The 12,747-nt window shown below is 47.8% G+C and overlaps 1 protein-coding gene across 1 annotated transcript in view; it reads right to left on the bottom strand.

The window, feature by feature from the left end:
• The window catches only part of afg2a (AFG2 AAA ATPase homolog A), an 86,778-nt gene extending 74,602 nt beyond the window's left edge, over positions 1–12,176 (bottom strand). Inside the window, exons 1-10 of the mRNA XM_079269293.1 lie at positions 11,989–12,176; positions 11,384–11,508; positions 11,020–11,177; positions 10,221–10,279; positions 8,966–9,595; positions 8,753–8,882; positions 8,549–8,605; positions 8,195–8,318; positions 6,348–6,449; positions 5,985–6,138 (exon numbers count right to left, since the gene is read on the bottom strand). Of these exons, the coding sequence (XP_079125419.1) occupies positions 5,985–6,138; positions 6,348–6,449; positions 8,195–8,318; positions 8,549–8,605; positions 8,753–8,882; positions 8,966–9,595; positions 10,221–10,279; positions 11,020–11,177; positions 11,384–11,508; positions 11,989–12,163 (1,714 nt within the window). The 5' untranslated portion in view covers positions 12,164–12,176. The remainder of the gene's footprint in view (positions 1–5,984; positions 6,139–6,347; positions 6,450–8,194; positions 8,319–8,548; positions 8,606–8,752; positions 8,883–8,965; positions 9,596–10,220; positions 10,280–11,019; positions 11,178–11,383; positions 11,509–11,988) is intronic.
• Positions 12,177–12,747: the final 571 nt, after the last annotated feature.

Raw genomic sequence — 12,747 nt, 5'->3', positions numbered from 1 at the left:
TCATTCGTGCGGCTGCATCGCGTAGTTTCATGCGTCCGGCTGCATCGCGTAGTTTCATGCGTGCGGCTGCATCGCGTAGTTTCATTCGTGCGGCTGCATCGCGTAGTTTCATTCGTGCGGCTGCATCGCGTAGTTTCATGGGTGCGGCTGCATCGCGTAGTTTCATTCGTGCGGCTGCATCGCGTAGTTTCATTCGTGCGGCTGCATCGCGTAGTTTCATGCGTGCGGCTGCATCGCGTAGTTTCATGCGTGCGGCTGCATCGCGTAGTTTCATGCGTGCGGCTGCATCGCGTAGTTTCATGCGTGCGGCTGCATCGCGTAGTTTCATGCGTGCGGCTGCATCGCGTAGTTTCATGCGTGCGGCTGCATCGCGTAGTTTCATTCGTGCGGCTGCATCGCGTAGTTTCATTCGTGCGGCTGCATCGCGTAGTTTAATACGTGCGGCTGCATCGCGTAGTTTCATGCGTGCGGCTGCATCGCGTAGTTTCATTCGTGCGGCTGCATCGCGTAGTTTCATTCGTGCGGCTGCATCGCGTAGTTTCATTTGTGCGGCTGCATCGTGCAGTTGCATTCGTGCAGCGTAGTTTCATTCGTGCAGCTTAGTTTCATTCGTGCAGCTGCATCGCGTAGTTGCATTCGTGCAGCGTAGTTTCATTCGTGCAGCTGCATCGCGTAGTTTCAAGTAAGCTGCAAGTAAACTCAGTGCAACATCTGAGACTTGCAGGGCGGAAGAGAAAAAAGAAAAAAGAAAATGAGGTTTAAGGAAGTTTAAGTTCCAGTAGAAGACTTCAAAAGAGAAAAGCTCACAGAGCTCCATTGTCAGAGATAGCAGTCCAGGAAGGTGTGTCAAGAAAAGTCCTTCAACAGTGCATTTCACATTTCAACAGGGGTGTGTGTGTGTGTGTAGGGGGGGGGGGGGGGGGGGCATTTAGCGTTGTGCCGAATTGTGCCGCGAACACCCACAAGCTCGAGCCGCGAGCTATCCTGCGACGCAATAGTTTGGGCATTACACCATCACCAAACCGCAGGAACGTTTTCATTACTCGCCGGCGCTTCCGGAATGCTCTTTGCACCTGTATTTACAATACTTAACATCTGTTCCCGGCGCTGAAGCACCGCAATAATATGTGCACACACACACACACACGGTAAAGGTAAGTGCCGGGGTTAAGGAGTACAAGCAGCCCATTTCCGGATTTTATAAACAGAGGCCTCAAATAAACTTCACATGCTGATATTGATGTGAAATTCCAGAAGTGTCTTTAAAAGGACAGACGAGTTGGGGAAAGCGCTTTATAAGGCGAAGGCTGCTGCTGTAAACATCAGCCAGCATTCAGCAGTGTTTGGCCCATTTAGTCCTTTGCAGAATTGATGTCAAATACACAAAACTCAGCTCATCTTTGCAGACTTTTTTTCCTCCTCTTCTTCTTCTTCCTCGTTTCTACTCAGCCTCGCAGTAAGTATTTAGCTTTAGATGATTGAAGTGCGTTTAATCAAATCACTTTGCACAATTACAGAGTAAATCACCCAGGCCGTTAGTTGAAGGAGTCGTATATTGAGCCCGATCTTTGCCGTCAAATAAAAGGCAAACCAAAAAAAAAAAAAAAAAGCTTTCGGCTGACAAAGTGCAGAGTTCCGTGTTTAATATTCCACATAATCAATTTTACTGGCCCTTTTTGTTCCAGTGGGCTCCCCCTGTTTAGAGAGGCTTGTAGACAGTGTGTCCGGATGTGGCGCGCACACGCACGCACACGCACACACGCACACACACACACACAGCACTGTTTAGACTGTGGAAATGAGTCATCTGCCAGCGCCGGGATCATGTGAGCGCCAACAGGACGACAGAGGGACGCCCCCGTGAGTCTGCGAGGCTCCACGAGACCACGTGATAGCTTCCAATACCACACGAAACACCGAGACGGGTTCATTGTGAGGAGCAGTTTTGTATGATCGGTGCTGAGCTGGGAACCGGGTCAGTGTGAAAGGGGGGAAATGAGATCTGAAGAAATGCCGGTGTGGTTATGACGGAGGAAACCTCTCTATCATTTCAATCAGCTGATCTGCCCGCGTCTTGTTCTTCTGTAAACGCACTAGATTTACATTCTAAAATGATATGAATCTGTAGATTCTAACACGTGGAAGTGCTGTTTATTTGTGAGCCATTGTCGGAGCTGAAGGCCTCTGTAGTAACTTTTGAAAAAGTTGCACAAAAAAAGAAAATAAACGTATCCACACAGGTATAGAGATGATATCTGACCTGTGCTTTTAACCCATGCTGAGCATTTAGGAGCAGTCGGCTGCTGTGGAGCTCCAGAGGAGTTCAGTGTCATTCGGACAGGATCGAACCGCCGCTGAGCCACAGTGACCCCAACTCCACATTAGCAGCATTTTTATCAACTGGTTTGGAGCAAATAAACTACAGGCTGCGTCGTCTCATCAGACGTTGGTGGTAAATTGGTTGGTTGGTTGGTGAAATAAAAGTTTAGTACGATCCGTTTGTAATTTGAGCAAATACCAAACTACTCTGACAGGCAGCAGGTTATCCGGCATGAGAAGGAGACGTGGAGCAGCAGCTCGGCAATAAAACATGAAGACGGGACATGAAGCGCCGTCAGAGCGACGTGACGAGGAGCTCCATCGCACGCAGTCAGGAGGGCTTTATACATAGAGCTGCTGCACATTGTTCTGCTGTGACCAACACGGTCCAGCAGATCATCTTAATGTGAACGTAAATCTGTCGCGCTGCAAGCAGCCGTGATGAACGCCATGTCCACTTCAGACACGGCAACGGAGACGGATGAAGTTCAGAGGAGGAGGGAGCATCCACAAGAGACTCAAGAGACGAATGTCGTTTCATTGTCGTCGTGTCAAAGTGCATCGCTGTGGTCTCACAGTAACTCCTGTTTCAATTAGCGAGGAGCTCGACGAGTTAACTTGTACAATCTTCAAAGAGTTACTGATTCAAAGGTTGGAAAGATATAATAAAGAAACAACCGTTCTCAAACACTAAATCTCCCTAAAGAGCAGCTGAACAGGTCACCAGAGGCTTTATTAATTCCACTGTGCTGAGCTTGGCCGTTTACCTCCCCGGCAATATAACACTTGCCCACTAGAGGGTGATGTCTGAGGTCACTGTAGTTCAGCTTTAGTGGGTCTGACCTTCTCTGCTGCTGCAGGGAAGCAGTGATGGAATCGACTGATGCACTTTGAATTGAGATACTTGTACTGTGATTCAGCCTGTACTTCACTTTGTTGCAAACGCTGCTTTCTGTAACTTTTAACATCATCAGACCGTCAAAAAGTGACTCAACTTGTGAGGGTATCTAGTGCAGGGGTTCCTGAGCTGGTTACATGGTTCAGAAGAAGAAGAAGAAACATTTCTGCAACACAAACTTCTTTAACTTAGGTTCCATGTTAAAGGAATAACCTGAATAAATGAGCGGAGACACAAACCTAAAGGAGTCACTGACAACCATCTCCACCAAAGCACCACATGTTATTGTTTCCGTTCATTTTGCAACCATTTGTTCATCTTTCAGAGGAAGAATGCATTCAATCAATGGACAATTACCTTCATTTAGATTTCTCCAATCAGATCTTCATCAGAAATATTAGTTTTTTTGTTTTACAGCAAACAAATATGAATGTATTTTGCCAGAAGAAGTCCACGTAAACACACGATGGTTCTTGGAGACACATTCCTGTTTCTTTCTCTCTGTTCTTTTAAATCCTCGCTCTCATTAAAGGATCACGGCGTTCAGCCTGGATCCCCTCGGTCAGTGCACATGATGTAAAGCGCAGACTTTCTTAATAATTAGTGTGCTCAGCGGAGGCTTAAAGGGGATTTCAGGCGACCCGAGTGAAACAGACTTCATTAGATCTGGTATACGAGCGCGCATCGCTTTCCCTGATCAGCCGCAATTAAGAGCCGACTATGCAACACATCTGTCGTCAAGAAGTCGGTTTCTGGGACTCGGCACAACGACGGACTGGACAAACAAAAAACTTCCCGAATGACATCAAGATGTCCATCCGTTCTTGTGCACACACACACACACACACACAGAGAGCCATCCTCCCCTCTGCCTGTCTGCACAGATGAAGAATTGATTCGGTCTCACTCTGATCTATAAGCAGGTTGGCATTGTGCTGGAGGCAGGATGTGAAACCCGCTTCTTGTGCGTGCGTGCATCTAGAATCATGCTTCTCTGCAGCTGTGCAAGGTGGTGGTGGGGGGGGGGGGGGGGGGCCCCCCGAGCGTGTCGCAGCCGCCGCCATATCGTCCCATTATTATTTTTCAGGAAGCGTTCGCTCCCCCAGCAGCTCATTGTTACCTGAGCAGCAGAAGGAAACAACTGCAGTTCCTACGTGATGTGTTTTCGTGCCTCTTCAGCTTTTGTTCCTTTCAATGACAGCAAAGAAGGAAAAAACAGATATCAAGTTGTGTGTGGGTGCGTGTGCGTGTGCATGTGCGTGGATCTAAGCAATGTGTGGCAGTATCGGGCTTGGTGAGGGTAGATTCTCAGTAGTCACACACACAGTAACACACTCTCAAACCTCTATTTACAACTTTGTTTCATGAATAAGCACTGCTGGTATATTCTGATGCTTTTCTTGATACGCTCCGGCACCTTATTTACATTTAAAGTTCTGTTTTCATTGTGAATTGGACGTTTGTCGAAGGGCCACCCGTCAGGAGACTTGACCCACAGCTCTGAAGCCCTTGTAGCTGGAGCCGCATCACATTCCACCTCGGTTTGGATTTCATTTCTACTTTATTCCCAGATTGAACGAGCCGACAGAAACAAACGAAGCGTGAAACGCGTTCTGAACCTGGCGTACTTGTGAGGGCCCGTGTTTGTTTAGTGATTTGGGGCTTGGAGACTGAGGGGAAGTGAGCGGAGTCAAACAGGGTTGGGGAGGTTGTTCTCTCCCTCTGGGGCGTGAGGAGGGTTTCTCAGAAACCGCTGCCGGTCACGTCTGGCCCTTCTTGCGGCCGGTAAATCACGCTCCTCGCCGGAGTGCTTCCGCACAGCAGCCCCGGCTCCCTCCTCAGCTGGAAATGCAATACGCCACGAAGCCCGGGCGCTGGGGACCACCCAGGAGGCACACGGGGTCACGCGCAGGAAAACAAACGTGCCTGTGCACGCGTTCCCCCCCCCCCCACACACACACACACATGCACACGCACACACAATCAAGCACATTCAGATACACACACATACTGTATATAAGCCAATACGCTGGTCCTCGGGATGCGAGGTGGATCGGTTTGTGGCGTCAGTGGTGAGGGGGGGGGGGGCAGAGGAATTTCACAACAAGTGGTGGTTTCAGTGGCTTCTCTCACTGGGATCTGAATACCACAGTAACTCACGACTTCCTCTCTGGCGAATATCAAAAGGAGGGTTGACCCTCCCGTGGGCCGCAGGCACGTCAGAAAACAGTCAGAAAATTGGTAAAAACTAATTTAGGAGGAAATAAGTCGCCAGGGATTGTGGCTTGGGCAAAGCATTACGGGCTGAGGTGGAGTCTGATGTGCTTGAGGCTCAATAACAAAGCGTTTGTTGGTTGGGTGCCTGAGCCTCACGAAGCAAACCGGACTGCTTAAAGTCGGCCAGCATTTCGGGCCCAGCTGGCATGCGCGCCTTTGTTTTGGTTTCCGAAACGATGTTGGTTTCGGAAAGAGGAGATGATCGCAAAGTACCGCACAACTGGTCCGAGTAGCTGTGGATTGTTCTTGGTTTCATTGGCATTTGTATGATGAAGATTGATGACTTTGTGACAACAGAAATGTTTGCCTCTCGGGGACATGTTGTGCATCGTGTGGTCCGGAAGACGGAAGAGACGGGGACGCTGTGTGAAAAACACTGCAGACCACATCCAGACTGCCATCAGGCGCCTACGACTAGGAAACGTGTTTTTTGTTGTTTTGACGCTCTCCACGGCACACAGACAGACACAGTAGGTCGGAGTTCACTTGCCTGCCTCTTTGCAAACAGCTGCGAGGTCGGCGCCGACGTACCCGTGAGCGCCGTCGGCCAGCTGCGTCACCTCCTCGGCGGTGGCGCTGCACGGCATGAAGCTCAGCTGCTTCTGCAGAATATCTGCTCGCTCTGCAGCACTAGGAACTCCCACCTGCCGTCACAAAACCAACGGAACAAGTCAATGATAGAACAGAACGTTTCTTTTACACTAATTGTGGAAAAAAAAGTAGGAACCCTAGAAGGAACCTTGAGGAACCCCAAACCATAAACGGATGGAGCACTTCAGGGACCTTTGCCGAGATATGTCCAGCAGTGTGATCATCATCATCAATAATAAATACGGTGTGTGGTAGAACGCACCTCCAGCTCCTTGTCGAAGCGCCCTGGTCGGCGCAGGGCGGGGTCGAGGGCATGGGGCCGGTTTGTGGCCCCCAGAACCAACAGCTGACCCGAGTGACCCTCCTGGAAGGAAAGGAAAAAAAAGGATTCCGTTACTGCCTATTTCTCACCTTAAATGTGTTCATAAACACATTTTAGTGGACAGTAATATCAGACAGTATGCTGCGGCAGGAGGCCGGGTCACAACCCTTCTCATTGGACATAGAATCTTGATCCATGTTTGATCAGCGCTGCCTCGTTTGAGCAGTGATTGACAGCTGCGGTCGGGGCTCCTCGGCTCCGATTGGTCCGATTGCCTTCGGGCACGGTAGAATCTTGCAAATGTCTTTAGGAGAACTACAAAGAGGCAGAGGAACCTTATTATTGCTCCACACATTGTGATTGAAGCTGAGCTGTGGTGACTATAGGGCTGCTTTACCATTGCCATCAAAAGTGATGAAACAGCAGAAGATGGATGCGGACGGGTACATTTCAAAGTACCACTGCCAAATCTGCAGTGCTGGCTAAGATACACACCAGGAATTACATGCAAATGGTTTCTAGGAGCAAAGTAAAACAGCCTGGTATTCAACTTCATGTCAGTGTTCACGAGCGGGAGCCTCCGAGAGAACGTTTGACCCGCGGCCTGATGCTAAACGTGTGTTTATCTCAAGGTGGTCTGCCTGCAAGATGAGAATTCTTCTTGTTTTGTTTCTTTCCCACATTTCAATACCGCAGGGAGAATCGAAACACAAATAAATTACAGTGCGAGCAAGAATGCCGAGGAGCAGGAAGCGCTTTATCCACACGCCACGAACCAATCAGAGCGGAGGACCTTGGAGCTGGTGTGGAAAACAGACGGGGGGGCGGAGGTGCATCTGTGTAACATCACCGGTCCAAATGACGGCTGCTCTCGGCCCGCGCTCATGGAGATGTACTTTGCTGATAAAGTTATGCCAATTTGGCAGGTCATGGCAACCTTTGGTGATTTGTTTCCCAGGCTCCCACTGGGTGGTTGTGTGTGTGTGTGTGTGGAGCTGGGGGGGGATCATCTTTTTTCTCATCAGGCCCTGACAGAGACGCTCGGAGGACAAACAACACCCCAGAGACACAAGCCACAGTGTCTGAAGGGCCTCCAGCACGCGGAGATGCTTTCTGCACGACAGTCTGCGTTTGCGATGAGGACATTTCCCGACGGAGCCTCGTTCTGCTGCAGAGAGCCGCCTCCTTAAGTCACAGCCGCGATGAACGGCCGTCTGTGAATGTTAAGCAGACCTCCTCGTAATAACCACGCCGAGGGCTGCTGGAATAAGGAGAGGGCTGTGCCGTTCATGTCGTAAACGCCAAGCGGGCCAAGTAACGACAAGAGGACACAGGAAGGAAGAAGCGGCTTCCATCAGCCAGTTTACAACTTTAATGTCGAGCAGAACCGACTGATTGAGACTCCGGTCCATTTGCCTGGTTAATACATTTTGTTCATACATTTTCTTTGGGCTGGTGTGACGGCTGTCAATCGAACCCTGGTGAGGACCCAAACAACCGAAGCCAGATCACCTGTAACGGGCGGTCTCGCTCAGATTCTGAGCTGGTTGTTGGTGTGAAAGCGAACCAACCAACCAGAGGATTTTATGACAGCAGATATGTGGTTTCAGCATGATTTCCACAGCGAAACTAATCACATATCATTGACTGAAATGTGGATTAAGAGTTATAATTTTCAAAGAATCCCAGGAGTGCAGCTGCACTTGGAACAGTAGAACGGAAGAAAACTTAGATTTGAACCTCCGGATCAACACCTGTTGGGTCGAAAAGTTGAGACGGACACTTACTGAACCAATCCCGTCCATCAGAGTGAGGAGAGAAGCAACGACTCGTTTCTCCACCTCGTTCTGCGCTCCCTCTCGCTTCGGGCACAAAGCATCCAGCTCATCGATGAAGATTATCGCAGGCTGCCTGCAAATAAAACCAGAATGTTAGAAATGTTTGTAAATGAGGTTTATAAAATTCCGTTCTATTAAATGTGCTTGTGCTTTATTGCACAAGAAAAGCAAAAAACAAAATAAGACACAAAAAGGCAGAGGCCAAGGGAAACAGAAGGAGCCGTTCTGTGACCTGCGTGAACAGAAAAGGTACTGGGGTTGTTACTTCAGGGCGCGATCAGCTGGATGAACTACAACGTTTACCTCTGAGACGCTTCACTGAATATCTGCCTCAGCCTCGCTTCGGTTTCACCGTAGAATCTGCAAAAAACAGAAAACAAGATATTTACTTCAGATGGCATGCAGGGCGGCGTGCATTGTACGACTAATCACACGTAATAACACCCTCCTTATACATCATCCTGGGACAGAGAGGCGATGCAAAGCCTTTGAGCCATGTGACCGTACTTGCTCATGATCTCTGGGCCGTTGATCACCGTCATGTGAGCTCCGACCTCATTGGCTATGGCTCGTCCAATCATAGTCTTCCCGGTGCCGGGGGGGCCGTACAGAAGCACTCCTCTGGGCGGTGGGATCCCTGCAGAGAGAACAGCTCGCAGTGAGACCGTTGCTTCCTTTTAATGATGAATTAAAGTTTACACCTCGCGCCGTGTGACCTACCGTAGGTAGAGAACAACTCGGGGTGTTTCAGAGGAAGCTCAATGGTCTCTCTGATGACGTCCAACTGGCTGCTGAGCCCCCCGATCATGCTGTATTTAACCTTCGCCCTTTCAGCTTGTGCATCCGGATCCTCCTGCCCTGCTCTGTGTCCGACACGGACTTTAGTGGAGCAGGCCAGGCGGTAGAAGGTGTCAGTACTCAGTGCACCACCAGGGGGAGCTGTGGGGAGTTTCTCTGCCTGCTCTGAGCCGAGTGAGCTCTCCAGGCCGGCGGCCTCCTCTGCTGACGCCGCAGGAGGACTCTGGGAGGACGGCGTGTGAGGAGCAAGGGGCGAGGAGACCAAAGCGAGGTGCGCCGGTCGGCGCGGGGTGCTGGCCGCGGGGCCCGGCTCTCCGGGCGGGCTCGCTGCCCCGTCGGCGCTGTTGTTGTCATCCACAGTGAGCAGGCTGAGCTGCAGGGAGAGGTCGGCTGAGGTGGAGTCCAGCACGGAGGACTCCTCCAGGTCTGGGGCAGGAGCTGGTCTGTGGAGGGTGACTCCGTCCTCCCCTCTTATGGACTCCACCCGCAGACTGCATGACCGGCCGAAGTAGGTCAGGGAGATGAGGTTTCCTGGCAAAATGACGTTCCCAACTGGCACAAGACGCAGACAAAACAGTAGCGTCAGTCCGCCAAAGGAAACGCATCGCTCACTCTGGACTAAAGTTTAAGATAAACAGACATTCAAAACCAGGAAACGGTATTATTTTTACCAAATGTACCGTTCCTGGAGTCTACAGTGTATGAATGATCCTTCCATCTATGTGTGATGGATAAAACAGGACCTCACAGGAACAGTACAATACCAACCAAAACACCAGTGTCTTCGTTCAGAAAATGATAATAATAAAAAATGATTTATGTGCACAAATGTATGCAAGAAGAACCCAGAACAAACACACACTTCTTCCTGATGAACCAGTAATATCGTCAGTAAATTACACTTTCATTTCATGATCATCATAAAGACAAAAACACTGTAACATGTAGTTAACTGTTTTTAAATGTGAAAAGATGCATACTCATATTTATCTTGGCATTAACAGCCTGGGACACAACGTCCCTCTTTCTGTTCAAAACATTTAAGAATTGTGGTTTAAAGCAACAACTGCTTCTGAACTAAACCGTGACACCAAGAATCAGACACAAAGGATCCCAACAGATTTCCACCCCGACTCTGAAGATGCTTTGAACCAAAGAGAAGAAGTGACCCACTTACCCAGAGACCGCAGCAGGAAGCTTTTGAACTCATCCGTCTCCAGTGTGTCATCTTTTGACCTGAATCAAAGTCACATGTATGGGAAGAATTAACAATAATCATCATGTACATTGATATATAACGTACAATTTAATCAACCCGACTGACATTAAAATCTATTTTACAGGAGCAGCATCACACTCAAACACAGCTTATGAATCATTGAAATAAGTATAGAATGATCAACAATCACTGAACACATCAAATCAGAAAGATGTCATCAGATGCAACATGAAAACAGATTTACGTAGATTAAGATTATCACACATAGATGTAGATAAATAAATTCTAGACAATACTACGGTATTTGACAGTTTGGCATTTGAACTGCAGTTGCGATGTGTTGCCAGCAGATGGCAGCATTTACCTGAGATACACAACATAAAGGTGTTCGTGCCATAAAGACCATCTGGAGGCTTTTTCAGCCGACAGTCGAATTATTTTACAATTTTACAAAATCACATAACTACATATGCATATTAGGTCTAACGTTGGTGATAAAAAGGGGCAGAAATATATCAGAAAAAACTCTCAGAACAAGCAAATAAAGGTCGACAGCACCACAAACTACCGCCTCCAAAATACATTACATCTCTTTAAAAAGGTTTCACCACAAACTGAGCATTATAACCATCATGATCTACATCACAATCACTCATTTTAGCAAGGTTTACCGAATAAACTATCATGTAATACGGTGAAAAGAAGTACAGCGTGACTGTGATACTTTAATATCGTGCCAATGAGAGCGAGACGCTACCTGTTTGAGAGAAGCACCTCCTCGGCCTGGAGCACAGGACCCGTCAGTGGGTGCAGCGTCACCTCGTCCCCAGACTTCACTCTCAGGTTATTCTGAGCACATTTCTGAAGACCCACTCGTCCACCAGGGAAGGAGGCAACCGGCCAACCGGAACACACCTGGACGACACCGGGAAACAGATTATTGAAAAGGTATTTTACAGGCAGCTGAGCAGAGAAACAATTCAACAACTAAAGGTTCGACGGACGCCATGAGAAAACAGCTTGACACATTGAATACGTTAATCAGTGGAGATTTAAAACAACGACACAACTGATTACAAATGATCTGGCGTAGAAGCTGAGGAGAGAAAAGAAGAGGAGACCTCTTGTCGTCCCGTGGGACTCGTCAGCAGGACCGGCCTCCCGATGCAAACGCCGGCTGACTTCATTGAGTTGAGGCCCAGCTGGACCAAAGTCGATCTGCAGCTTTTTGGTGTTTTGTCATCAGCTGCGAGGGAAGTTAACAAAAATATGATGCGAATCAAAAATAAATAACACAGCACACAGTGCTCGTTCTGTGCAAAAATTCATTTTAAAATGCTGCGTTAGTTTCCTTGCTGATATATACAGTATACATGTGTGTGTGTGTGTCAAAAAGATGGAATTTCCTCTAAAACAGACTTCAACTTCGGAAGATAAACATGAATTATTTGTAAATAAAAATGGATGAACACCATCACAAATCCTGTAAACTGAAAGTCACGTTTGCCTCAGTCAGTGACTCATTTTAAATATGCTGAAGTAGAGAGACTAAACGATGAAACGTGTCTTAGTGGTGAGTTGTAACAGCGTCACTGTGTGTAGCTGGTGTCATGGCGGATCGTCCAGCTTCACCACTGCAGATTGGTCCATTTGCTGATCACATTTAGATGCCCTACAACTGTGCAAAGCCTGTTAAACGTTGGTGTTCATGACCACAAAGACTCACCTTTGTCAATGAAATTGATGACAGTGAATGAGTTGCTGTTCACACTTCTGCACCTTCCTCCCTCGTGGCCAGGTGTCTGCAGGCTGGAGGAGTCATCTGAGCTCTCCTTCGACAGCAGTGAACCGTCTCCTTCACTCGCTCTTTTCGATTTGCTTTTATTCTTCTTTGAAGACATTTTAATAGTGAAGATCTCCTCCACGTGAACGCGCAGACATGTGTAAACATGGAGCGGTGCTGTACACTTCCTGGTTGAGGTTTAGTCCCGCCCCCTTTTACCGTAAAGCCTCGCTTGTTTTACGGCAGGTTGTGTCCTTTTTGTATTTGTTGCATTTTAAAACATTCCTGTTTTACTTCAATTAAATTGCAAACAAAAAATACGACAAAACAGTTGAAATAAAGTTGGTTTTAATGTTTGAAAATTAACTATACGAGTCTGAAAAAAAGGATTTCCAAAACATGATAGAAAAACATTTTAAGTGTATTTGTTACCAGCGAATAGAAACGTATATTTAAATATACTTAAAGGTATTAGCAAACATTAATTGGATGCAGTCTAATATTTGGCATGGATAAAATATGTCAATCGGTGTGTTGTCATAGTTTTTAACGGTTAGTTTGGACTTCTTGTTCGCTTCTGTGAGCCAGATGACGTCTTGCAGTAAGTGCCATTTTACCAGAGCATTACGGTATTTATGCAACCTCCAGGGCGGATGTTTACGTAACCGTACTGTTCTCACGTTGCCGGCCGGTTGAAAATTG

Source organism: Melanostigma gelatinosum (genome assembly GCF_949748355.1).
Source record: "Melanostigma gelatinosum genome assembly, chromosome: 5".
Taxonomy (NCBI): Eukaryota; Metazoa; Chordata; class Actinopteri; order Perciformes; family Zoarcidae; genus Melanostigma; species Melanostigma gelatinosum.
The sequence above is the reverse complement of the archived record's forward strand: the minus strand, read 5'-3'. Positions and strand labels throughout refer to the sequence as shown.